At 42.5% G+C, this 27,665-nt stretch overlaps 2 protein-coding genes across 3 annotated transcripts; both read left to right on the forward strand.

The window, feature by feature from the left end:
• Positions 1 to 650: 650 nt before the first annotated feature.
• On the forward strand, positions 651 to 11,186 carry cars2 (cysteinyl-tRNA synthetase 2, mitochondrial). Of its 2 annotated transcripts, none has more exons than XM_035754915.2 (15): positions 651 to 1,370; positions 1,452 to 1,502; positions 1,601 to 1,718; positions 1,813 to 1,884; positions 2,033 to 2,138; positions 2,253 to 2,324; positions 5,673 to 5,802; positions 6,215 to 6,348; positions 6,598 to 6,665; positions 6,831 to 6,897; positions 7,000 to 7,138; positions 7,474 to 7,597; positions 7,866 to 7,964; positions 8,603 to 8,815; positions 10,335 to 11,186. In XM_035754915.2, the coding sequence occupies exons 1-15, from the start codon at positions 1,123 to 1,125 to the stop codon at positions 10,398 to 10,400; spliced, it is 1,707 nt and encodes a 568-aa protein (XP_035610808.1). In that variant the 5' UTR covers positions 651 to 1,122; the 3' UTR covers positions 10,401 to 11,186. The 2 variants fall into 2 exon arrangements, with proteins under 2 accessions (XP_035610808.1, XP_035610807.1); XM_035754914.2 differs by having other exon boundaries at positions 659 to 1,370; positions 2,253 to 2,333.
• A 333-nt stretch (positions 11,187 to 11,519) lies between these two features.
• On the forward strand, positions 11,520 to 14,937 carry LOC118370318 (ras-related protein Rab-20-like). Its single transcript, XM_035755274.2, has 2 exons — positions 11,520 to 12,098; positions 12,715 to 14,937. The coding sequence occupies exons 1-2, from the start codon at positions 11,840 to 11,842 to the stop codon at positions 13,281 to 13,283; spliced, it is 828 nt and encodes a 275-aa protein (XP_035611167.1). The 5' UTR covers positions 11,520 to 11,839; the 3' UTR covers positions 13,284 to 14,937.
• The last annotated feature ends 12,728 nt before the right edge of the window (positions 14,938 to 27,665 follow it).

Genomic DNA, 27,665 nt, shown 5'->3' on the forward strand with positions numbered 1-27,665 from the left:
GGTAAATTCAATTGATTGGACATGGGCTCCTGAGTGGCACAGCGGTCTAAGTTACTGCATTTCAGTGCTAGAGGCATCACAACAGACACCCTGGTTTGAATTCAGGCTGTATCACAACCGGCGGTGATTGGGAGTCCCATAGGGCGGCGCACAATTGGCCCAGTGTTGTCTGGGTTTGGACAGTGTGTAGGCCGTCATTTGACCTTAATTGACTTGCCTAGTTAAATAAAGGTTAAATTTTTTTCATTTTTTTCTTTAAAAAAAATGGAAAGGCACACACCTACCTATATAAGGTCCCACTGTTGACAGTGCATGTCAGAGAAAAGACCAAGGCACAAGGTCAAAGGAATTGTCTGTAGAGCTCTGAGACAGGATTGTGTTGAGGCACAGATCTAGGGAAGTGTATAAAATAAACTCTGCAGCATTAAAGATACCCAGGAACACAGTAGCCTCCGTAATTCTTAAATGGAAGAAGTTTGGAACCACCAAGACTATTGGTGACTCCTTGCTGTCCTCAGTCTACAGCAAGTGTGTTGTTCTATTTTTGTAAGTATGTTGAAGTATGAAGTGTAGGGTCCTTCAGGTTGGACGGGTTGGGAAAGGATTTTGTGGATGGGGGAAGGGTCTATTAGAAGTTAGTAGTGCTCTTATTTTATCTTCTCGGAAGTTCTGCGTTAGGTAGGAGGATTTAGAAACGTTATAAACCGTGAATGACCACACCCTCCAGCACAGTAGGTGGCGGCAGGCACCTTTAACGTTGGTTTGCCGACCACGATTATATCATAGAAGAAGAAAACTCGCGAGATCTGGATGTGTGGTACTAGTCTAGTTGTGAACGGGATGCAACTTTGTTAGGCCGAGTACAGCAGCTTTCAAGATTCGGTTTACGCACGTGCACTTTACAATCAAATACTGAAGCATGTCGAGATAGCGATCAGGCACAGCGGACGACTTAACGACACATTTGTAAGTGGCAGTTGAGTTGCCTGCTAATCTACATTACTTAGCTTTATTGAGAACTGTCAAGCTAGGTAGCTACTTGTCTGTCACACTTGACAAGAGAGACTGGAAGAGTGGCTCCATCGCCAGGTACATCCTATTCTTTTGCACTCAGTTGTAACCATGTGGCCCTGCATAACAATATGTAGGCCGCTTCTATTGAACTTAAGAAGCAGGTATGCTTTCTCAAAGGACACTCGGCAAACGTTAGTGTCACCAAGCAAACTGATCTTCAGACCCAGTGCATCATGTACAGGGGTGGGGAAGAAATGGACTCGACCAACAGGATACGACACGGGGTTGAAGACCTACAACAGCCTCACCAAACAGAAAGAACCACTGGTATTGGCGCAGGAAGGAATTGCTACTTGGTATGGAAAACATGGGATTTCATATAGCTACTGTTGCTGACCGGGTATTGACGGTAGTAACTATTTGTACTGTTACTGCAGGTATAGCTGCGGACCCACTGTCTACGACCATGCTCACCTGGGGCATGCATGGTAACCCACTCTCAAAGTATATTTTCAATGATACAAAATGAAATGTCATAAGTTGATTTTGCTGTACTGAAACGGCTGAACTTTAATCTCTCTCATAGTTCCTATGTCAGATTTGACATCATCCAGAGGGTTCTATCCAGGGTCTTTGGCATCAATGTCATTCATGTCATGGTCATCACTGACATCGATGATAAAATCATTAGAAGAGCTTTGGAGGTAGGCTTATTCTCCAATGCAGCCCCTATAATTGAGATGCTGATGATATTGATGTAATTTTTGTACGTTGATTGTATTTTTGATGTCATTGCAGAAAAGCGTATCTCCAACAGTCCTGGCCAGAATGTACGAGGAGGAATTTAAAAATGACATGTTAGCCCTGAAGGTGTGTGAGTATGTACTGTTTGCTGGGTGGAAAAAATGTGAGCTTTTGTTAGCTGTGTATTATATAGTACTTACCCTGCATACATTAATTACTGCACATATATTTGATATGTTGGCAAAGATATGCATGTTTATTTATATTTTTCAAGGTTCTTCCTCCTGCTGTGTACTTGAGGGTCACTGAGAATATACCTCAAATCGTGGCTTTCATTGAGGGCATCATCAGAAATGAACACGCCTATGCCACAAAACAAGGTATGTCTATATGTAAAAGTCGTTGTTGATACATTCTCGTTGTTACTTTCTCAAGCCAAGATCAGTTTGCAAATAGTTGCAGGATCTGAATTCCGGGTGTTCATTCTGCTGCAGGGGACGTGTATTTCGATATCGGGTCCATCGGGGACCGTTACGGCAAGCTTATGGGTGCTGGAGATGCAACTGGTGAGCCTGGTACGTGTTTACATCACTTCATTGTGACATGTTTTTGTCATACTTTTAAAAAATGTATTTCACCTTTATTTAACCAGGTAGGCCAGTTGAGAACAAGCTGCAACCTGGCCAAGATAAAGCAAAGCAGTTTGACAAAAAAATAAGAGTTACACATGGGATAAACAAAAGTACAGTCAATAACTATAGAAAAATCCATATATTTTTTTTATTTATTTTTTCCTTTCTAGGCAAGTCAGTTAAGAACAAATTCTTATTTACAATGACGGCCTAGGAACAGTGGGTTAACTGCCTGTTCAGGGGCAGAACGACAGATTTGTACCTTGTCAGCTCGGGGGTTTGAACTTGCAACCTTCCGGTTACTAGCCCAACGCTCTAACCACTGCCGCCCCGGTGTGTGCAAATGGAGTAAGGAGGTAAGGCAATAAATAGGCCACAGTAGCGAAGTAATTACAATTTAGCAAATTATCACTGGAGTGATAGATGTGCAGATTATGATATGCAAGTAGAAATACTGGTGTGCAAAAAAAGTCAATAAAAACAATATGGGGATGAGAGAGGTAGTTGGATGGGCTATTTACAGTTGCAGCGATCTGTGAGCTGCTCAGATAGCTGATGCTTAAAGTTAGTGAGGGAGATATGTCTCCAACTTCAGCGTTTTTAAAAAAAAATTGCAATTCGTTCCAGTCAATGGCAGCAGAGAACTGGAAGGAAAGGCAGCCAAAGAGGCATTGGCTTTGGGGATTACCAGTGAGATATATCTGCTGGAGCGCGTGCTACGGGTGGGTGTTATGGTGACCGGTGAGCTGAGATAAGGGGGTGCTTTACCTACCAGAGACTTGTAGATGACCTGACGTCAGTAGGTCTGGGGACGAATATGTAGCGAGGGCCAGCCGAAGATGGTGACAAAACGGATGGCACTGTGATAGACTGCATCGAGTTTGCTAGGTAGAGTGTTGGATGCTATTTTGTAAATGACATCGTCGGGGATCGGCAGGATAGTCAGTTTTACGAGGGTATGTTTGGCAGCGTGAGTGAAGGAGGCTTTGTTGCAAAATAGGAAGCCGATTCTAGATTTAATTTTGGATTGGAGATGCTTAATTTGAGTCTGGAAGGAGAGTTTACAGTCTAGCCAGACACCTAGCTATTTATAGTTGTCCACATATTCTAAGTCAGAACCGTCCAGAGTAGTGATGCTAGACAGGCGGGCGGGTGCGGGCAGCGATCGGTTGAAGAGCATGCATGTAGTTTTACTAGCGTTTAAGAGCAGTTGGAGGCCACGGAAGGAGTGTTGTTTGGCATTGAAGCTCGGAGGTTTGTTAACACAGTGTCCTAAGAAGTGCCAGATGTATACAGAATGGTGTCGTCTGCGTAAAGGTGGATCAAGGAATCACCCGCAGCAAGAGCGATATCATTGATATATACAGATAAAAGGGTCAGCCCGAGAATTGAACCATGTGGTACCCCCATAGAGACTGCCAGAGGTTCGGACAACAGGCCCTCCGATTTGACACACTGAACTCTGTCAGAGAAGTAGTTGGTGAACCAGGCGAAGCAGTCATTTGAGAAACCAAGGCTGTTGAGTTTGCTGATAAGAGTACGGTGATAGACAGAGTCGAATGCCTTGGCCGGGTCGATGAAGATGGCTGCACAGTACTGTCTTTTATCGATGGCGGTTATGATATTGTTTAGTACCTTGAGCGTAGCTGTGGTGCACCTGTGACCAGCTCGGAAACTGGATTGCACAACGTAAAAGGTACGGTGGGATTCGAAATGGTCAGTGATCTGATTGTTCACTTGCCTTTTCAAAGACGTTGGAAAGGCAGAGCAGGATGGATATAGGTCTGTAACATTTTTGTGTCTAGAGTAGAGGTCGACCGATTAATCGGAACTAACGATTAATTAGGGCCGATTTCAAGATTCCATAACAATCGGAAATAGGTATTTTTGGACGCCGATTTTTATTTTTATACCTTTATTTAACTAGGCAAGTTAGTTAAGAACACATTCTTGTTTTCAATGACTGCCTAGGAATGGTGGGTTAACTGCCTCGATCAGGGGCAGAACGACAGATTTTCACCTTGTCAGCTCGGGGACCCAATCTTGCAACCTTACAGTTAACTAGTCCAACGCAATAACGACCTGCCTCTCTCTCGTTGCACTCCACAGGGAGACTGCCTGTTACGCGAATGCAGTAAGCCAAGGTACGTTGCTAGCAGGCATTAAACTTATCTTATAAAAAAACAATCAATCATAATCACTAGTTAACTACACATGGTTGATATTACTAGATATTATCTAGCGTGTCCTGCGTTGCATATAATCTGACTGAGCATACAAGTATCTAAGTATCTGACTGAGCGGTGGTAGGCAGAAGCAGGTGCGTAAACATTCATTCAAACATTACTTTCGTGCATTTTTCCAGCAGCGCTTCGTTGTGCGTCAAGCATATCAACTCCCGAGATGAGGCTGGTGTAACCGAAGTGAAATGGCTAGCTAGTTAGCGCGCGCTAATAGCGTTTCAAACGTCACTCGCTCTAAGCCTTAAAGTAGTTGTTCCCCTTGCTCTGCATGGGTAACGCTGCTTCGATAGTGGCTGTTGTCGTTGTGTTGCTGGTTCGAGCCCAGGGAGGAGCGAGGAGAGGGATGGAAGCTATACTGTTACACTGGTAATACTAAAGTGCCTATAAGAACATCTAATAGTCAAAGGTTAATGAAATACAAATGGTATAGAGGGAAATAGTCCTATAATTCCTATATTAACTTCAACCTAAAACTTCTTACCTGGGAATATTGAAGAGGAACCACTAGCTTTCATATGTTCTCTTGTTCTGAGCAAAGAACTGAAACATTAGCTTTCTTACATAGCAGATATTGCATTTTACTTTCTTCTCCAACACTTTGTTTTTGCATTATTTAAACCAAATTGAACATGTTTCATTATTTACTTGAGGCTAAATTGATTTTATTGATGTATTATATTAAGTTAAAATAAGTGTTAATTCAGTATTGTTGTAATTGTCATTATTACAAATAAATAAAAATTGTCCGATTTTAATCGGTATCTGCTTTTCTGGTCCCCCAATAATCGGTATCGGCGTTGAAAAATCATAATCGGTCAACCTCTAGTCTAGAGTGTCTCCCCCTTTTGAAGAGGGGGATGACCGCGGCAGCTTTCCAATCTTTAGGAACCTCGGACGATATGAAAGAGAGGTTGAACAGACCAGTAATAGGGGTTGCAACAATGGCGGCGGATCATTTTAGAAAGAGAGGGTCCAGATTGTCTAGCCCATCTGATATGTACGGGTCCAGGTTTTGCAGCTTTAACATACTGTTTCCTAGGGGACAGAGAGAAACGGGACAGCCGAGATTTTGCCCTGTGGAAGGCTTCCAAGCCGCAGGAGCCCTCCTGGGAGTCTCCCTGGGGCAAGGGAAGACCCGGCTGGCACATCGAATGCTCCACCATTGCCAGGTGCCAACCTCATTTTACTAACCCTTGGTTATTGAAGAATAACCCTATATTCATCATTTAGGATTAACATAGTACCAGATCTGCTTGTGCTGTCTTGCCAATGAAAATGACCAATGGAGTTGGCAAGACGACACAAACAGATCTGGAATCAGGCTATTTTAGGTCATCATCATGTATTTGCTTTTGTTTTCAACTCATTCTCAGTCACATCAAGAAATATTTGCCTACCTACCATGGCTTCTGTTAATCTGATCAAATATGCATTTTATTATCACCATGTAATTTATATGTTGGGTGTTCACTGTATGGAGTTAAATAATCCCCCTGATGTCTGTATCTTTGGGCCAAAAGTATATGGGAATGCATATAGATCAGTTTCTGAAGATTTACTTTCACCTCTCTGGTCTCCAAGCTCTGTGTTTGGAAGTCAGCTGGACATTCACTCTGGTGGCATCGATTTGGCCTTCCCTCACCATGAGAATGAGATCGCCCAGTGTGAGGCCTACCACCAGTGTGGCCAGTGGGGGAACTACTTCCTGCACTCAGGTAGGACTCCACAGTCTTGTGACACGTAGGTCGTATTCAGTAGGGCACACCGTAGCAAACGGAAAAGGATGGTTTGTTATTGTACATGTCCAAGTCGGTATTATTTAGTTTGAAAGATAACAAACATGACTGTGATGTCCACTTACATAGATTATGCTTTACGTACGTCCTCCATGGCTAATGTTGGAGAATGGCAAAAGGAGATGATTCATATCTGCATTTCTACTTTGACTTTATTTTCTTACGCAGGACATTTACATCTTAAAGGAAGTGCTGAGAAAATGTCAAAGTCCTTGAATAATTATATAACGATAAAGGTAAAGTGTTGATCTACAGTACATTACTACTTTTAAATAAATACACATTATTAAATGGTTTCAGGCTTGCACTATAGAAAAGGTCATTTTGTTTTATAGCAAGTCTTCGTTCTTCCTAATCGAGGTAATAGGTACTTCATGTGTATTCGTCTCTCTCACTTGTAGGATTTCCTAGAATCTTACTCGGCCAATGAATTCCGAATGTTCTGCCTTCTGACCAAATACAGATCAGGTGTGAACCCTTTTTGGTTGTTTTTATGATGGTAAACTGGTTTTCATTTTACTCAAGTGATGTTGAGCTCTGAGGTCTTTTTTAAATATTTCTTTTTCACAGCAATCGACTACAGTGACGCCAGCTTGAACGAAGCTCGGAGCTCCCTGGCAACCATTACTGCCTTCACCCATGATGCCCAGGCCTACATGAGGGGCCAGCTGCAGTGCCAGGCTGTGGAGGAGGGGGCATTATGGGAAAGGTAGGGCCTACATCTCTTTTCTGCTGTTGTACTTTATATGTAGTGTAGTACAGCATTGAATATACACACACACAAATTCATTCTAGTGCAGGAACATCACATCAGTAGAGTCACATGCATTCTCAGTTCATTGAGACATTACTGCCATTTTAGTTTCTGATGACGCCTTTGTCAGGGTGATACATTTACTGGCATATTTTACACAAGGTGGGTCACTTATCTATGTTTAACTGTCATAGGTCAAGTTGAACAGTTCATTTTCCTACCACATCCCATGTCCTTCAGAAGGTAAGCAGATAAACCTTCACCAATTCCTTGGCGTCTGTGTTTTCAAGGTTAGCTGAAACCAAAGCAAACGTTGTCAGAGCACTGGCAGATGACTTTGATACGCCAAGGGTCGTTAATGCCATCATGAGCCTTGTTTCCCATGGGAACCGCCATCTTCAGCCCATCACTAAGGTAACCTGTCAAGATGAGAACCATAACAAATGTGGCGTACCACTCTGAGGAACAGTTTCGGGCAAAGGAAATCAACGTCTCAGCATGTCAACACACAACTAACCTGAATAAGATGTAACATAATCACAAGTCATACCTTCACACATTGCATTGAATTGTTACAAAGATGACACAATTTCTCATGTAGATTTTCCTGTGTTTCACAAGGGGATGGCTTGTACTGTATGGTGAATGGTTCACTGTTACTTGTTGTGCCTTGTCTGAGTAGCCTGACAGATCACCAAGGAGCCCAGCTGTGTTTGGGGCCTTCCTCGCCTACATCAGGGAAGTCTTTGAGGTCCTGGGGGTCGACCTGCTGGACAGAAAGGTCAGAGATTAAAGTTCATAATAACACATAGTTGTCTGACATTATGACAGCACAATAGGAGTGTATCTCCTCAAATACTCAGCGCACCACTAAAGACCAGGGTTCAATCCGATCGGGCTTGGAACCTTTTAAAGCAATGTTCCCTCATTCGCAAAGACTGTATTCACAGTAAATTCAGCATGCCGGCTCAATCAGAAATAGAATTTAAATATCAAGAAGCACTATTATACGGATCTACCACTGATTGGATTGAATCCCGGCCTTATTCCAGTGCAACATATGATTGTGTGTCTGCACCATTTTAATGGTAAATGTCCATAAACGATTGCCAACATCTCTTTGATATAAATGCCAGCAGTACTGGTAGTATGGGGTAGTAGGTTGTCTTTTTGTTGCAAGTTACTTTTTTTCTGTGGTTAAAATGGCACCTATTATGGGCCTAAAATCAGGTTAATTATAACCATTTTACGTAACATTTGACATTTTAGTAATTTAGCAGACACTTACGTAAGTGCATACATTTTTCTACTGGTCCGCTGTGGGAATCGAATCCACAAACCTGAGCCACACAGGACCATAAGGGACCATAAACCCTAACTGGTTTACTTGTTCCATATCTCACCTCTCTTAATCTTCAGGAGGCTCATTCTGCTGATTCTTCGGGGACCCTAGAGAACGTGGTGGAACAGTTGGCTCGTTTCCGTAGCGATGTGCGGGCCTTCGCTTTGTCCGTGCAAGACACGCCCCCTGGAGAGCCCGCCAGTCCAAGTCCATGCTCAGAAAAGTTACCCCTCCTCAAGGCCTGCGACACCCTGCGGAAAGACCTTGCATCTATGGGAGTGCACATAAGGGTTAGTGCGTGTGTATGTCAGTGGGGGCTCCTCAAAGGAGGAAGGGGAAGACGATCCTACTCAGTGAGTTTCATAAAAATAGTGAAACATTAAGAAAGTTATCCTTTTTAGATGAATCTATACTAAATATTTTCACACCAAATAACTGATTGAAACACAATTTTTTAAAATGAAGGTCTACAGTAGCCTCAACAGCACTTTCTCAGGTAGTGTAGCCAGAGAACAGCTAGTTTCCGTCCTCTGGGTTTATTGACTTCAATGCAAAACCTAGGAGGCTCATGGTTCTCACCCCCTTCCATATAACGACTTGCAGAGGACGTCCTCCAACATATCAGTGCTCTTGCAACATTAACTGACACGTTATCCGACCAATCAAAAGTGTGGACATTTACAAGCTAAAATGAACGAGAGAAACTGTGCAAATTACTTGTGCTAATTTTGTTAGCATTTTTTTCATAGACGCCCAATGGACTTTTTGTATTTTTAGCGCCCCCTTGTATTCTAAACTGGTAATAGCGTAAATCCCGTAATGGCAGAATAGCAATATACAAATCTGGATAACACCCAAGCTTATTGTAGTGTGTTGACTGAAATGAGCTAATATGGTGATAATTGTAGGCTGTGTGTAGTGGTTAGCGGGTATGTTATGAAAGTTTGTCTTGGAGAGTTTTTTTTCACTGGGTCACAGACAGCTGTTGTGCACCAAGGTCCACAAGCAAAGAGAAAAGGTGAGATGCGAGAAGGAATTATACATCGAGCAAGGTGATGATGCTGTTTGTATGTGGCTGCTATGAAAGTGAACTGTGTGTGCGGGTAATCAGGGGTGTATTCCTTCTGCCAATTCTGTTGCAAAACTTTTCTTAAACGTAAGTAAACGGGATGGACCGACCTGCAATATAAACCCTTGTTTTGGTTGTAAAACAGAACAAATGTTTGGTCTAATGAGTACACCCTAGATCCGCTAGATGCAGGCAAGAGTGTGCAAGGCGGTATTGAATGTCACTGCCACCTTTCTCTCAACCGCCTGTTGCACCTATGTTAATACGTTATAAACTTACATATGTAGGTTACCTTGTTGCAACCTCATGATGGGTATAGGGCAAATTCAAGTATCATGTAGTAGCCTAAACCTATCGATGTTACATTGAGCTGGGTGAATGGAATATGAATGACATGAGTAAAGAAAGTTTTGGAAGCACTGGATGACCTCTCATTTAGCATTTCATTGTCAGATTTCCTTTAGGCAAGTAATATTTGAATGGAGAAAAAAAAATCACATTTAACACATGAAATATTTTTCCTCAAAAGTAAAACCATAGGTGAAAACTAATCCAAGAAGTTGAACATTTTATGCCATCAAGTATCTAAAAATACATCCTGCGTAGCTATGTACTGATATTGCAAAATCAACAATACTCAACAATAGCTTGAAAGACTTGTGTTTGTAGTATGAAGAGGTTTAACTGGGTGACATTCCTTCATTATGACTCAAGTTGTTATTTTTTTTTTCTGGATTCAGGACAGAGGCCCCAACTCCACGTGGGAGATTTCGCAGAAGAGGCCAGCTGGCCAGGACAAGAAATAATAGAACAGAATTGCAAATAGAATGAGCTTAGATTGAGTTTTGTATGCCCTGGTTTGGATGAAGATTGAGGACTACCACAAAGACTGGGAGACATGGAATTGTGGGTTGGAGCTGCTATGATGTTGTTGACTGTTTCCTCAAGACTTTGGAAGGATTGGTATAATGGAATTTGTCATAGGGCAGGTTGGACTATATCACTGGCATTGGAAATGATACTATCGCATAGTTATAAATGGGATTGTCATAAAATTATACTTAGGTCTGCAATAAAGTGTTGATAGAATTGTATATAAAACATTAATGTAAAATATTTTTGACCTTAAGCTACTTGATTCAAAGTAAAATGTATTTCAGGGGAATGACTTATCAAATATGTAAATCTTTTCAAATCGTCAAATTATTCCTGTGCAAAATGCCATTTAAATTATTACACACTAAAACAAAATATAAATACAACATGTAAAGTCTTGGTTTCATGAGCTGAAATAGAAAATGAAAGACATTTTCCATATGCACAGAAAGCTTATTTTCTCAAGTGTCACCTTTGCCAAGATAATCCATCCACCAGACAGGTGTGACATATTAAGAAGTTGATTAAACAGCATGGTCATTACACAGGTGCACCTTGTGCTGGGGACAAAAGGCCACTTTAAAAGGTGCCGTTTTGTCACCCAAAACAATGCCACAGATGTCTCAAGTTGAGGGAGCATGTTATTGCCATGCTGACTGCAGGAATGTCCACCAGAGCTGTTGCCAGATAATTAAATGTTCAATTTTCTACCATAAGCTGCTTCCAACGTTGTCCAGTGAATTTTGCCTGCTCTTTTTGTTCAGTGTTTGTCTTTGTTGTTACATTATACTAATTGCTACTGATTTCATCAACACACACACACATTAGAGGGGGTGGAAATATAGAAGTAAAAAGATGCCAACCTTTGTGATTTCTCAGTTTATTCATTGTTATCAAATAAAGGTCACAAGACAAATATAGCACAACAAATACAATAGCTACACCCATGCGAATATAAAGGGAAGACCCTCTTTGGGCTGGTGGAGTACATTTACATTTTCCAATCAAATCTCAGTTATTTGATTGATGTTCCTGCATGCTCGTTGGCCAGATACTGCTTTAAAACTTCCAGCAGTCGTGCGCACAAATTTCCCCTGTCGTCATTTTTTGAGTGAACTCTGATCATTGAGCAAGCTGTTTCACAATTTCATTGATATATCCGTTCATGTAGAAACGAGTCATATGCTTTTTATTCTGCGGTGGATGCTAAATGGGTAGAAGTTGACGCACGATTGGTGTGGTAAATCATATGCATTCTTACGCTTTAGACCTACACATGGTCTATGCATGTCAAAACCGAAGGCCACCCGACAGACTGGAACAGTAGGGAATCTTAATTGCTTTGACAATTTTATCAAATACGTTTTTAATGAAAGTCAATTGCACTTTTGAGATAGTGTCGCCTGTTCGGGTGTCTAGGCGGAGAATGAAAAGAACCATGCCTGAAATGAAAAGGGCGAGGAGGCCCGACGTGAAACTAGTTATATTGGGGGACATGAACGTTGGCAAGACCTCTCTGTTACACAGGTACATGGATAAAAAGTTCAATGATACCATTAGTACCGTCGGCGGTGCGTTCTACTTAAAGCAGTGGGGACCCTACAACATATCGCTTTGGGACACCGCAGGTAGGTATTTTATATGATATTTTTATTTATTTCCAGTACTAGTATAACACATGGGGAAAGTGCAGTGTCAATTTCTACTTTTATTTTTGCATTTTTAAGTGTACAGAGACTAATTGCAACTAATTAGGCTATACCCATCAAGCGTCAATATTTATTTTCCAAATTCACAGTAGGGTTTCAAAGAAAAAAATAAATGTGTATTTTATGTCTAATTTTGGGGCGGATTTGTTTACAGTGAGGAAAGAATGGGTGGAGGTAGTGCTTGTCACAGTAGTTAGGCCTACTTTACATACAGAGCTAAACTGAAGATAACTTCTTATCTTGAGTGATTGGATTTTTCCATTCAATACAGCAACCAGTATCTTTTGTGTGTGTGGAATACCCACAGCAGAATACAAATGGGTATATATGGTAAAATACCTTGCTCAGTGGCAGATTTAACAATATTTCATATTGACTCCCGCAAGAAAGATGGGTTTCTTTGCGCAGTTGTTAGCGTGCAAGTCTTTTACCCAGAAGGTTGAGGTTTCGCAGACTACCTTGGACAAGCTCACTCTCCCTTCTTGATTCATTACACTCTGTAACCATCTAAACATGCTTAATGTTTCACTACTAGGTCGGGAGCAGTTCCACGGGCTCGGCTCCATGTACTGCCGGGGCGCGTCCGCTGTCATCCTTACCTACGACGTGACCAACTGGCAGAGCCTGGCCGAGCTGGAGGAGCGCTTCCTGTCTCTCACCGACACAGCCAATCACGACTGCATCTACGCCGTGGTGGGCAACAAGGCTGACATTACTGACCCCCCCAATGTGGAAGAAGACTATGAGGGGGGTTTCCCCGTTCACACACCGCACTATGCCTGCCACCTCATCCCTCCAGCCTCCTCTACTACGGTCTCCCCCGTGGCCACCCGAGAGGTTCGAATGGAAGACGCCGTGGCGCTCTACCAGCGTATCCTCCGGTACAAGGCGCTGGATGAGCGTTTGAGCCCGCCTGCAGAGAGGATGTGCTTTGAGACGAGCGCCAAGACGGGTGCCAACGTGGACGAGTTGTTTGAGACGCTGTTCGAAATGGTGCTGCCGTCCATCCTGAGGATGAGGTCGGAGAGCGAGGCCTCACCCACCATAGACCTGGAGGACTATGGGCCGTTGTCCAGCAAGCAAACCAAGGGGGGCTGCTGCTGAACGGAGGAGGGTGAAGTAGCCCCAAGGTGCTGATCTTGGGTCTATTTTGCATTTTCCCCACAAATGGGTAAGGTTAGGATTGTGGGAGGGGAAGCTGATCCTAGATCTGTACATTGGGGAACGTTTACCCCAGAGCCTGCTGAAGGCGACAAGGAAGAAGTCTTGGGGAGAATCTCAATTGTATACTCCTCGCCTCTTCTCGCCTAGTATTCTTCTCATAACCCATTGAATGAGAAAGCCAGAGGTCCCTTCCCTCTGACCAGCTCTTCTAATAGGTTTTGAGATGGAGAGAGGATGCGAGGAGTATGCAATTGAGAATCCTCCCTGGTTTTAGGGGTTGGTTTTCACAGACGTACACGTACGTACACCCATGTTGTTTCTACTTTAATACAGAGGGATTACTCATCAAGTGAGCTCAACTGAGCTGGGCCGGATTACCGAACAGGCACTGGGCATGTGCCCTGTGCCCCTAACCCATGTTTTTGTTGCATATGATACCAAAATGTGTAGAATTGTAGGAAATTATGTTTAAAACTGCAAAATTATCTTAACCTCATGGCAAAATGTGAACAAAATGAGATGCGCTATAAAATACCAACAAAACAAATCTGCCCAATGGCGAAAGTGTGGAATTGTAGGAAATTGGCTTTAAAACTACTTGTCAAAATTTGCTCTTAGCCTCATGACAAAATGCGTAGAATAGCATTAGAAAACTTCACGTTTTTCTCTCTGCACCATGGCAAAATGTGCTAATTCTGTAATTAAGTCCAGTAGTCTGTCACTGCTGTTCAGATTTCATTTTATGGTTTCACACTAAAAAGGAAATGTCACTTTTTTAATGTTTTTTTTTAGTCAATTCTGATCTTGGGGAATTTTTTTGGACTGAGTTGCACAAAAATGTTACTTGTCTGAGCTGTTTGTCTGTGATAGAAAAACGCAGTTTCACTTGATTTGTGTGGCATTTGCCATTTTCAGACACCTTTTTATTTCTTTATCTTTGTTTACCATCTGCCTAAATTAAAGCCATTCTACCTCCAATAATAGTTATTGAATTTCAGCTTTCTGTGACTAACATGTTTTTTAAATTTTAAATTCACCATGTTGTTATTGAACATATGTTGTAAAATGCTACCACGAGGGTGTAGTGTAGGGACTGTTTTCAGAGAGCTCCTATTGAATAATGGAGGACTAAGAATATGGCCAGAGAACCAAAATATCCTCTTTACCCCATAACATTATGTTGCCACATTGACTAAGAAATTGAACAGAATTGATGTACTGGTGAGTCCCTGGTGAGATTTCAAACAACTGTGCTTAATTTTAATCAATATTGTCACACATCCACTACTAAATGTTCTTTGAACATTTTGATTATCTGGGAATTTAAAACATAAACCTCTCAATATGTTCAGAATCCCAACAGGTTATTGTGGCCACTTTTACTCACCTGTCACCTTTGCCTTCGGAACAAGTGTTCTAGTAAGCGGTTTACATGCCCGAGTGTCTGTCAAGAACTGTGCCGTGCATATGATGGTGTTTGCTTGTGTCTTGAGATTATTAAACTAAGCTCCATACCTGACAGTCTGGGATGGACTGTGACCAGAAATGTTCTATATATGAACTCAGCAAAAAAATAAATGTCCCTTTTTCAGGACCCTGTCTTTAAAAGTTCATTTGTAAAAATCCAAATACCTTTGCATATCTTCATTGTAAAGGGTTTAACCACTGTTTCCCATGCTTGTTCAATGAACCATAAACAATTAATGAACATATGCACACGTGGAACGTTCGTTAAAACACAAACAGCTTACAGACGGTAGGCAATTAACGTCACAGTTATGAAAACTTAGGTCACTAAAGAGGCCTTTCTACTGACTCTGAAAAACACGTTGCGTTTATCGTCGAAGGAATGAGCGTTACACCGAGGCCTGTACTCTGGAGCGGGATCGAGGTGGAGGGTCCGTCGTGGTCTGGGGCGGTGTGTCACAGCATCATCGGACTGAGCTTGTCATTGCAGGCAATCTCAACGCTGTACATTACAGGGAAGACTTCCTCCTCCCTCATGTGGTACCCTTCCTGCAGACTCATCCTGACATGACCCTCCAGCATGACAATGCCATACTGCTCGTTCTGTGCGTAATTTCCTGACTGGAATGTCAGTGTTCTGCCATGGCCAGCGAAGAGCCTGGATCTGAATCCCATTGAGCACGTCTGGGACCTGTTGGATCGGCGGGTGAGGGATCGGGCCATTCCCCCCAGAAATGTCCAGGAACTTGCAGGTGCCTTGGTGGAAGAGTGGGGTAACATCACACAGCAAGAACTGGAAAATCTGGTGCAGTCCATGAGGAGGAGATGCACTGGAGTACTTAATGCAGCTGGTGGCCACACCAGATACTGACTGTTACTTTTGATTTTGAACCCCCCCCCCTTTGTTTAGGGACACATTATTCAATTTCTGTTAGTCACATGTCTGTTGAACTTCTTCAGTTTATGTCTTAGTTGTTGAATCTTATGTTCATACAAATATTTAAACATGTTCAGTTCGCTGAAAATGAACGCAGTTGACAGTGAGAGGACGTTTGTTTTCCCTGCTGAGTTTGGAAAACTCCCGTTGCCCCCAAAAACGAAGTGCAACACAAAGAATCTGTTCCGTACTGACAGCATGTCCACGATGTGTCATATGAATGATATGGAGGCTGAGAATATTGTTCAGATGAATGATCGATTGTGCAGAAAGATGGATACGCTCAAACAGATAATCATCAGGGAATGGTAAAACATGCAAGCGGAGTCTGATCACCCTCTTCCCGGCTGATATTTATGCAGAGTATTTGTGCTTCTATATCAACTGGCTCTTCAAGAAAAGGACACGCCATGTCTGACACCACCTTCAGTCTGCAGGCTTCAGATAAAGAGAAACTCTGGGTTAGTTGAAAACCTGCCAGCGAGCAGGTTAGCTTAACAGAGTATGTTGCCATAGTGACTGACTCGGAGTTAAGCTGAACTGGCTTTGTAAAACCGACAACTCAAGTCAACTGAGTTTTCACCAAACCCGCTTTCTGAAACAGGGCCCAGGTCATCTGATAAAGCAACATCACTCTCCTTATTGGTCAATAGCCCTTACACAGCCTGGAGGTGTGTTGGTTCATTATCCTGTTGAAAAAGAAATTATAGTCCCCACTATGCGCAAACCAGATGGGATGGCGTAACCAGCATGGCTACCACAGCATTCTGCAGCGATAAGTGTGCCTCGAATTCTAAATAAATCACCAACGGTGTCTCCAGCAAAGCACCCCCACACCATCACACCTCCTCCTCCATGCTTCAGTGGGAACCACACATGCAGAGATCCTCCGTTCACCTACTCTGCGTCTCACAAAGACACGGCGGTTGGAAACAAAAATCTCAAATTTGGACTCATCAGACCAAATGACAGATTTCCACTGGTCTATTGTCCATTGTGTCTGTTTCTTGGCCCAAGCAAGTCTGTTCTTCTTATTGGTGTCCTTTAGTAGGTGTCTCTTTGCAGCAATTCGACCATGAAGCCCTGATTCATGCAGTCTCCTCTGAACAGTTGATGTTGAGATGTGTCTGTTACTTGAACTCTGTGAAGCATTTATTTTGGGATGCAATCTGAGGTGGCGTTAACTCTAATGAACTTATCCTCTGCAGCAGAGAGAACTCTGGGTCTTTCTTTCCTGTGGCTGTCCTCATGAGAGCCAGTTTCATCATAGCGCTTTATGTGTTTTGTGACTGCACTTGAAGAAACTTTGATATACACATATATATACACATATACATACATACATACAGTGGGGAGAAGAAGTATTTGATTATCTGCCGATTTTTCAGGTTTTCCTACTTACAAAGCATGTAGAGGTCTGTAATTTTTATCATAGGTACACTTCAACTGTGAGAGACGGAATCGAAAACAAAAATCCAGAAAGTCACGTATGATTTTTAAGTAATTAATTTGCATTTGTTTATATCCACTGTAAGTAAAGCAGGCTGATCTTGACTTAAATATTGACTTACTGTATGACTCCCATGCTTCTGTTTTCTTACCATGTATTGTATTCATAAAGGCTGTGTGTTTTCTACAATACGTTTCTCTTCACTCACACATGCTAAAGAAGTTTGTATTCTGTTTGCCAGTGTAAATCGATTGGAAAGGGGTATAGATAGCACTGTAGTGGAACATTTTTCTGTTTGTACTTCTCACTGTCTTTGCATTTGCACAGCAGCTGAATACGTCTAGATGTAATATGTTAGCATTTGCGCTACACTAGTAAGCATGCATGTTTGCCAATCCGTATAGTAGGGCTGCACGATTAATCAAATTCAGATCGAAATTGCAATATTGACATGTGCAATATCCATATCGCAAGAGGCTGCGATTCTCCTTTGACACTCCATTTAATATAACAAAAACGATACTATGGCACCTCTTCCAATGAGCAGCGCTAGCGTTTCCCAAACTTGGTCCTTGGGATCCCAAGGGATCATTTTCATTTTTACACTAACACTACACATCTGATTTAAAATGATCAAAGCTGGATGATTAGTTGATTATTTGAATCAACTGTGTAGTGCTGGGGCAAAAACAAAAAATGTCTACCCCTTGTTGTCCCGGAGGAGGGAGTTTGGGATACCCTGATTGCTGACCAAGCGGGCTCTCTCAGTTTTTGCGTGGCATGCACATGCCGGCCAATCACAAGTGTCCTAAGCGCAGTTAGATGCTAGAGAGGAGAGCGAGAGCTTTTACCTCAATAAACCTCGAGACAAATGAGTGCTGCGACTGCTAATCGAGTTTGATTTGGAGCCAAAGCATTTTCAGTGGCATGGCAGTATTTCGGCTATAGGCAAACAGATATTAACCACATGCAAGTGTTGTATAAAAAGTGCTTCAGAGTTGTGACGACAACGAATGTATTCAATAACCTGAAGAACAATCCCCTACGACGACAATCCCCCCTCAGCCACAGCCAGCCGCCTACATTAAACAGGCATTGATTGACGATTAGTTTTCGAAACATCCCACAGACGCAGAAATCACAGAGGCTATCACCTCCACTGAGTGTACAAAACATGAAGAAAAAGCTGCTCTTTCCATGTAATAGACTGACCAGGTGAATCCGGGTGAAAGCTGTGATTCCTTATTGATGTCACTTGTTAAATCCACTTCAGTCAGTGTGGATGAAGGGGAGGAGACATGTTAAAGAATGATTTTTAAGCCTCGAGACATGGATTTTGTATGTGTGACATTGAGAGGGAATTGGGCAAGACAAAAAGGATTTAAGTGCCTTTGAACGGGGTATAGTAGGTGCCAGGCGCACCGGTTTGTGTCATGAACTGCAACTCGAATGGGGGTTTTTCAGCCTCAACAGTGGTCCACCACCAATGGACATCCAGCTAACTTGACACAACTGTGGGGCGCATTGGCGTCAACATGGGCATCACACTGCCCCAAAAAAATGGTTCTTATTTTCACATTCAGCAAAGACAGCTTCAAGAGGATGATAAACAAGCTGGACAGCACCGATACAAGATTCCATCTCCCAAGTCACCATCCCAATACTGTAAAACAAAAATTAAGGGAGAAGTTGAAACAGAGCTCACACATGTTGATTATTAGGTCACTTTATTTGTATTTATTTTATTTTTTATTTAACCTGTATTTAACTAGGCAAGTCTTTATCTGGGCTCCCGATTGGCGCAGCAGTCTAAGGCACTGCATCTCAGTGTAAGAGGTGTCACTATAGTCCCTGGTTCGATCCCAGGCCGTATCACAACCGGCTGTGATTGTGCTCCGCCCTATGGGACTCCCAATTGGCCCGGGTTTGGCTAGGGGAGGCCATCATTGTAAATAAGAATTTGTTCTTAACTGACTTGCCTAGTTAAGAACAAAATCAGTTAAGAACAAATTCTTATTTGTAGGCTGTCATTTACAATGGCGGCTTACTACGAGACTACAACAGACCTTTGGTCTAGTAAAACAACCGAGTCCTACTGTACATTAGTTTGACAGTAGACTTCATTGCTGAGGAGTTTCAACTGAACGGTCGGTGCTTGCAAACATAATTGGCTACTTCTCCAGAGATCACATGGGAGAAAACATTGCTCTTGGGTTGAGAGAATGACTGGGGCCTGATTGAGGAGCAACAAGTGTACATCAGGATAGCGGAGCAAATGTTTTAAAGACCATCGCATTAAATGGACCAGACTCCATTGTTTTGGACACAGGCTGCACCTTGCAATCGTTAGGCTACGTGCTACAGGTTTTTAAGGCACTTAGACTTATATTTTCAATTATAATAATGATTGGTAACTAGGAAATATGAATTCAATGTTTGATAATTAATGAACAAGGGCTGCGCTTATTGCACATTATATTTTAATGATCCTGTTCAAAATGTATGTTTGTTAATATGTATATGTAGGTTCGATAATCTTATCTATTATCATATGTGTAACAGTGTTGGAAAATGTTTTTTTTTTTTCATTTAGTTTTGTATTCAGTTAGCACAGTATGTATTCATTCATATGAACTCATTTTAGAAGTGATGCTCTCTACCCTGACACTTGTTTTAACCATGTCGGATGGAATTAGGTTTTCACCTAAGTGTTTTGAAAATCACAGTTCAGAATCGCAGAGTCACAAAAATCGCAATTAGATAGTTTGTCAAAAATCGTGCAGCCCTATCATTTACTGTACCTTCCATCCATAGGATAAGCTCTGGAGGACCTCCTCTGCTCTCCCTACCTGAACAGTGGGCTTCCTCCCTGGGGATATTAACCAGGTGACCCACCCCTACTTCTGGAGCGGGCTTATGCCAGTAAAGCTAAATCACCCTTGTGCTAAGTTAATTCCCCATAGACCAATCCCAGAGGTGTAAAATGGCTCACAGCAAGAGGAAGTCGTGGTCAAGTGTCTAGCACTATCCTCAGTACATTTACATTTACATTTAAGTCATTTAGCAGACGCTCTTATCCAGAGCGACCAGTAGGATTATACAGTGAACGAAAGGGCCCAAGAGTAGCATGGTCCCAGATATGTTTGGTGTAACAGATCTGGGAATACGCTAGCTCAAGAGTCTCCTTAAAACTAAATTATGTCATAGGGTCCCCATGGACTCAAATGCCCCCCCCGCTTGATGCCCTCTCTGGCGCAAGTCTCATGGTCTGACCCCAGTGTAGGTTTAAGCCCACCACACACTGGCACAATGTTCATGACCCATATGGATGACTGAGGGGGTCAGTATCCTCAGATCGTTAAACTTTAAACTCTCCTAACCTTACCCTCAACAACAACCTGCCATGGCCCACAAGGGAATTCTGTTATGGGACAGCAGGATTAAAGAATGTGCTTACTTCACACTCTAGATGCTGGCTTGACACTATTCCAGCTCCCGCCTGTATTTTAACGATTTAAGGGAAACAACTGAATGCTGAGAGGGAAATGTCACCAACAGCCTTTCTCATCTTTTACAATCAGGCCAGTCATCTGTATTTTTCTTCCACAGCCAAAGTTGTAAATAATTTCATAACACAGCAACGGAGAATGTGATATTAAGATAATTCACTTTTTTGCAACAGCAGCAGCTTATTTGTATCCTTGGGCATTCATCAATTGTTGGCTGTTTGTTGTATTGCTTTGGATATTGTGTGTGTGTGCCTGTGTGTTTCTGTGTGCGTGCCCCTGCAAGTGCATGCACGTGGACGGGGGGCTGTTGGTGGAATGTATCAGAATATTTTTAGATCAGTGGGACAAGGTTACACCCACTGCCTGAAAATAACTGCTATATAACTTGATAGCATGTAAACAAACGGGTTATTCCTAAATACTCTGCTGCCCTTTGCTAACACAATCAGTCACCTCCAGAACAGCTGGCTAGCCTCTCAATCACTGACCAATCAATGAGCTGTCCTTCATCTGACATAGCCATTAACGGCCTCTTTGTCTTTCCTTAATGTGACCACAAGAGTGAATGATGAATAAGGGCCTATAGATAGATATTACAACCCATAACAGAGACCCACAGCGGCAGCGACATGGATGATTGACAGTTAAGGGGGTGGTGGACCATTCTTGATACACATGGGAAACTTTTGAGCATGAAAAACCCAGCACCATTGCAGTTCTTGACACACTCAAACTGGTGCACCTGGCACCTATTACCATACCCTGTTCAAAGGCACCTAAATCTTTTGTCTTGCCCATTTACCCTCTGCAACAACTAACAAGGAACTTTGTTCCGGTACGCTGTCTTTTACTCACCGATCATTTGGACAAATCACGATTTTGCAGATGTACAGGCATTTGGCCTGTACACTTACCCGAAACTGCCTCTGAGTTTCTGTTCAGAGGGTTGGAGACTGTGCTAGTCCTGTTAGTACATTTTCTAATACATCTCCCCCAGAACTTAATCGATCATCTGATGCAATTACGCAAAATGTTAGTTCTGGGTGTTCATTGGAAGCTGATAATGAGTATGGGGTGATTCTCATTCAAATCAATCCCTTTAGAAGTCCATCACTGAGGACCTATACTCCCATCTGCTACCCTGAGCATGGCCTACCCAACCCAGACACAGTGCATGTATGGCTGGGGTAGCTACCTAGGGATGACATGGGTTTCCAATGTTATTCTGTGAGGCAGTGTGTGCCCCACATAACCTTTTAGAAAGTAATAGTAGGTGGGCATCACTCACTTACTCACCCAACCATGCCTCTCGGAAGACAAGGCCTTGACACAAGATGACCAATGCTTTGTGGACTGCTGGTGTCTCCAGCCTTCCTCCACCTATACTTCACCACGTCTCACTTTTCCCTTCAGTGCCTCTCTTCTCCCTTCAGTGCCTCTCTTTTCCCTTCAGAGGCGAGGAGAAAGGAAGCGAGGAATCAAGGAAAGGCCAATGAGATTGACCCAGAAAAGGCTGCAGACACTGCATATGGCCGCCGTACGCGCTTTAATCCACCTTCCAGTCACGTCCCAGTCTGGCTAGCTGTATACCTGGCATCAGTAAACACTAATCAGACATGAAAGCAAATATGTAAATGACCCAGCCACTTGAAAGAGGGGCTGCAGACTAATTGGCACTGATGTATCCATGTGTCAGTCATGTCTTACAGTGATTAACTGTTAATAATTCAGTAATTATGGTGCTGTGATTAAATGTTTGCGGTGACCCCGTCGTCATGCTGTGCCCGAAACGTGAATCTCTCATTTGCGTCACAAGTCTCTTATGATTTCACGGTTCTTTTAACAGCTTCATAATCATTTAAGAAACATTAGGTGGACAGTTTAAGTATTTCTCAGCAGAAGTTCTACCTTGCGCCACCATCTTGCCTATGCTGGTTGGTCCTTGGCTAAAGTAGGATGCTGTTTCAATGTCATTGTGGCTGCAGTAACTGACCTTTATGCCCCCAAATACTGCATCTCTTACGGCTCCACACCAGATGGGTGCAACACTGTGAGGAAAGGGGGCCCCCTGATTTGAATATCAGATGGGCTTGCCTGGCATAAACAAAATACTTGTTTTGAAATATCATCTGGGCTTAATGGTTATTGAATGTAGGGCATTGGTTTAAATGACAACTCATAACCTGAATATGTATAGAATACATTAGTGAGTGTACATTAGATGTAGTTAGATGGGTACAATAGATGGGATTCTCGGAAAGAAGAAGGCTCAGGGCTATTCAATGTTCACCATCCCCTTTTGAGGAAAACAGCACTTAGCCTTTTTCTATACATATATTTTATGAGATTGGAGAACACGTTGGAAGGGATCTTGGAAGAGAAACCAGGTTTAGGTCTAAAATGTCCTGGTACTTGTTCAACTTATTGTAGACATTAACAAGGGACCCAGGACCAGTGGACAAAACAGCTCCATAACATCAAAGATACACCACCATACTTTACAGTAGGCATGAAGTAATTTTTTTATATATGCATCCTTCTTTTTCAAGGCACAACCAACCACTGGTTTGCATGGCCAAAGAGCTCTATTTTGGTTTCATCTGACCAAAGCACCCAGTTCCAATCCAAGTGCCAATGCCGTTTAACAAATTCCAGGCATTTACAACAACAAAAATGATGGCAACCATTCCAAATAGCCTATTAAGATGGAGGTGGTGTCTAATTATAGGTATTGAGACTTGGTGACCCCAAGATATGACCAAGTTCTGTAATTCTCCAACTATGGCCCTTGGACTTTTCTTTAACTTCCAAACCATCCTCACTGTATGTATGTGTCCTTTACCAGGCAAGTTTACCACTCTTCCAGTGGTTTTAAACGTCTTAATTGTCGCCCTAATAGTGGTAAGAGGTATATTAGATTTTTCAGTTGTTATTATTGCCTGATTTATAAAAGTCACAAACCATTCTTCTCTTTTTTCATTGAGTTCTTTGCCTTTCCCAATGGTGATGAAAGACAAAGGGATTGCACGTGTGTTACCTCATTTTTATACTTTCAAAATAAATAGAGTCGCACACGCCATATAAACTCCCAGTAATTTATCGGGTGACCCTGAAGAAGGCACAGTGATGGTGACCCTGAAGAAGGCATAGTGATGCCGAAACATTGGTAAATACCCAATAAATTACTGGGAGTTTATATATGGAGTGTGCAACTCTCTTTCTTTTGATAGTTTATAGGTTATTCGCCGTTAGCACCTCCACACAAAATAATCTTTCTGGGTCTGCGCCAGCTCATGTTTTGTTATTTTACATCATTTCTATATCCCAGTGAAACTGGAAGCCATGGAAGGCCACATAACATTTCCTTAAAATGAGATGAACCTAAAAAAAAGTTGAATGTTAATACAGATTTAATGTGGTTTATTTTATTTATAAAAATCTTTAGAAGCTCCAATAATACACTCACATATGCTCTGTGTAATTAACGTACACACACATACACACACACGCGCACACACACACACAGTGCCACTAATCCAGTTTTGCCAGTTTAGATTGGAGACCAATCGACTTCCTGAAACTGGGGGCGATCATTTGGTTATCAGGGAGGCCCGGTAAACTAATCCTATGCATCGAATGAAAACAAAACAAGCAGCATCTGAAATGGCACCCTTTTCCCCCTGTAGTGCTCTACTTTTGGGCAGGGTCCATATAGGTCAAAAGGCTACGTCTGAAATGGTCGTATTCCCTGTTTGCAGTTTTGTAATATGATCAATGGGCCCCACCCCCGGTCGGTATTTCGACCAGGCTTAGCACAAGTTTAGAAAGCTGACCCCCATCTAAAATGTTTTAGCTGACATGGGCTAATTGAGTGACTGCTGATGCACAACCACATTTAGAAATTGCACATTGTGTATTCCATTATTCTAACTCTCAACAGTAAGTTGAGACCGACTGAGCCCCCCCCCCCCCAAAAAAAAAGAACTACAAAAGGGGGACCGCAGGCCGCCGCCAGTTGCCCACTCCTGCACTATATAGTGCACTACTTTTGAGCAGAGCCCATATAGATCCCTTGTCAAAAGTAGTGTATTATATAGGGGATATGGTGCCATTTCAGACACAGCCAAAGACAGGGCTCAGCACACGGACACAATCCAAATGCTTACATTAGTCCTAAATTAGTCCATATTCTTGTATCACCCTGGAGCTGCAATACTCTGAAATGTTAACCACATAGTTACTTACAGCATATTACTAGCAATCTTTGGCTGGCTATAGCTAAAGCCCCACGAAGGGATGCTCATCTAAACAGCCAGACCCTGCTGCTTCCCCTGGCAGAGGGACTTTGCTAACCGTGCTGGCAGACTGTTAATAGGTGCCTTTCGATCTCATTGACGGCGGGGGGGTCCAGACACGCTAGTGTCAGGATTCATTACCCGTCTGTATTGAGTGTTCCCTAGTTCCCCTTATAGCTTTCCTCCCATTCCGCGATGGTGGAGATGACCAGTGATTAGGCCGTTGGCTGCTACGGACGGCCGCCGCTGAGGTGAGGTTATTTCAGGGTTGTTGTTGTCTGTTGCTAGTTGTTGTTGTGTAAGGGGATAGATCCCTCGATGTCCTGTCTGTTTGTCCGTCTGACTTCCGAGCACCTACATATGCGCACATGCACAGACACACATAAACACACACCTCACACCGCACACACACACTGCACACACACACACTGCACGCACGCACGCGCACACACACACACACTGCACACACACACACTGCACACACACACACTGCACGCACACACACTGCACACACACACACACACTGCACACACACACACACACTGCACACACACACACTGCACACACACACACTGCACACACACATACACACTGCACACACACACACACTGCACACACACACACTGCACACACACACACTGCACGCAAGTTATTTCCATTCCATTGGATGGCCCTTTTCCATCTTACAACAAAATGTAATCCAACTCCTTATGATCTTCCAATGCAATGTCATGATACAAAAATGACTTATTATAAAATAAGTTATGATATTTCTACACTGATTTATGTTTCTCTCTCTCTCTCTCTGCATCCTCTCCTATGTTTATTTACACTACACAGCTCTATTCGTTTCCACACTCCACTTATGTCAATATCCCAAACACATAACATGATATTTAATTGAAGAAATTAGGATTATGGCAGGCTAGCCCTATCAGGTCCTGCTCTCTAATTTCATGTGAAATTCTGCACCGCTGAAAAACATTGACAAAAACAGCCTGTCTAGTGGAATGCAAAAGGGCTTAAAATGATCCTATCTAATCATACCGAAATAGAAATACCACCGAGCCAAAACAGGCAGTTTACACACAACCTAACGTTGACATAATCCACATTTCCTGATATATTACAATTGCTAGTGGGAACATGATTCTAGGGCCATTTTAAGCTCAATCGGATAGGGAAAACACTTTTTGTATGAACTATAATTGTTTCCCAAATAGGAGAAAAGCATGATCTTATTGTAGTCTAATAACCAGAGAGGAAAAACAGACTCATGTATATACCATATCATAGGATTGGTATGTACATGCAGTTACTTTTACTTGATTGGTACCACTTTTACATCAAATTTTATTTTTCCCATTTTGATAGGAACATAGCTGTGATTCAGAACACAGATAGGGGTAACATATTGATAGTGTACTGGGCAGGAACTTAGATTATAGGCTTCGCATACACAGTAAGGTAGAATATCAATGAACCTCATTTGGGATCTCTATTGTTTCCCAAGGGTTTTGCTTAGTCAATCACGAAGGGTTGGGGATTTGCAATTGGCCACAGACTGCATGCAATGCAAAGAAAAATGAGTAAATAGGATGTCACGAAATGGTCGCCTAAAGTGTCATGGTCCCCTGGAGGTTTTATATAGTTCCCGGTTGGTCATGGGATGTCCCCGAAAACATTGTTTAGGTCTTTCTTGGGACATTGTGTCATGGTCCCCTGGTGGTTTTGTCTAGTTCCTGTTTTTTCCCGGGGATGTCACCTAATGGTTGCAAAGAAATGTCCCCCCGAGGGCATGCACACCATAGTTTCATTACACATCATCCCTTTTTACTGTTGCCAAGCCCATCAAGACCCTGATTGGTGAACCACTGATCCAATCACAGCTCTTTGTCTTTTGGCAATGCCCCCCCCACACACACAAACAGTGCTTTTAACATACAGTGTTTATATTGTGTATATTTATTCATACAGTGTTTATTATTTAATGTGTCCGGGATTGGAACTCATAACCTCTTGGTTCACGGCATCGCCGTGGTTCATGGCATCGCGCCATGAACCTCTTGGTTCACTGCGCCGAAACCCTTAAGGGACCTAATGGGAACGTCGCCCAATATTCTCAGGACTTCTCATGTATGCTGGGTAATCATGTGGATTTATGTATTGTGACAGGTGGTGGGGAGGCAGAGCAGAGCAGCTGCATCTCTTAGGCAGATGGCACACTATTCCCTAGTGTAGAACTTTTGACCAGAGCCCTGTACTATATAGGGAATAGGGTGCCATTTGGAACGCAGCCCTCATGCTACAGCTGTGAGGCTTACAGGCCCCTCTCTGCCCTACTCAGCTCTGTGATGATTACATGTATTGGGTTAGCAACATCGTGGATGATCATCATGGCAAGACATTCCTCTGTGCTCCCTCTTCTATGGCTTTGCCTGGCAATCACCCAGATTGGAGTATATTAAAATCATAAAAATGATACCTCATACAGTACCAGTCAAAAATTTGGACACACCTACTCATTCAAGGTTTATTTTTTACTATTTTCTACAGAATAATAGTGAAGACATCAAGCTATGAATAATAAATGGAATCATGTAGTAACCAAAAAAGTGTCAAATATATTTTATATTTGAGATCCTTCTTGGGGCAAAATTGTCC

The sequence above is a fragment of the Oncorhynchus keta genome, chromosome 37 (genome assembly GCF_023373465.1).
Source record: "Oncorhynchus keta strain PuntledgeMale-10-30-2019 chromosome 37, Oket_V2, whole genome shotgun sequence".
NCBI lineage: Eukaryota > Metazoa > Chordata > Actinopteri > Salmoniformes > Salmonidae > Oncorhynchus > Oncorhynchus keta.

What these genes read in the sequence shown, in the direction of transcription:
- LOC118370318 (XM_035755274.2), top strand. Translation starts at nt 11,840, where the DNA reads ATGAAAGTCAATTGCACTTTTGAGATAGTGTCGCCTGTTCGGGTGTCT. An exon ending in ATCGCTTTGGGACACCGCAG is followed by an intron (nt 12,099 to 12,714) that starts GTAGGTATTTTA and finishes TTTCACTACTAG; the next exon opens with GTCGGGAGCAGTTCCACGGG.
- cars2 (XM_035754914.2), top strand. Translation starts at nt 1,123, where the DNA reads ATGTGGCCCTGCATAACAATATGTAGGCCGCTTCTATTGAACTTAAGA. An exon ending in TCATTAGAAGAGCTTTGGAG is followed by an intron (nt 1,719 to 1,812) that starts GTAGGCTTATTC and finishes ATGTCATTGCAG; the next exon opens with AAAAGCGTATCTCCAACAGT. An exon ending in GAATGCTCCACCATTGCCAG is followed by an intron (nt 5,803 to 6,214) that starts GTGCCAACCTCA and finishes CTGGTCTCCAAG; the next exon opens with CTCTGTGTTTGGAAGTCAGC.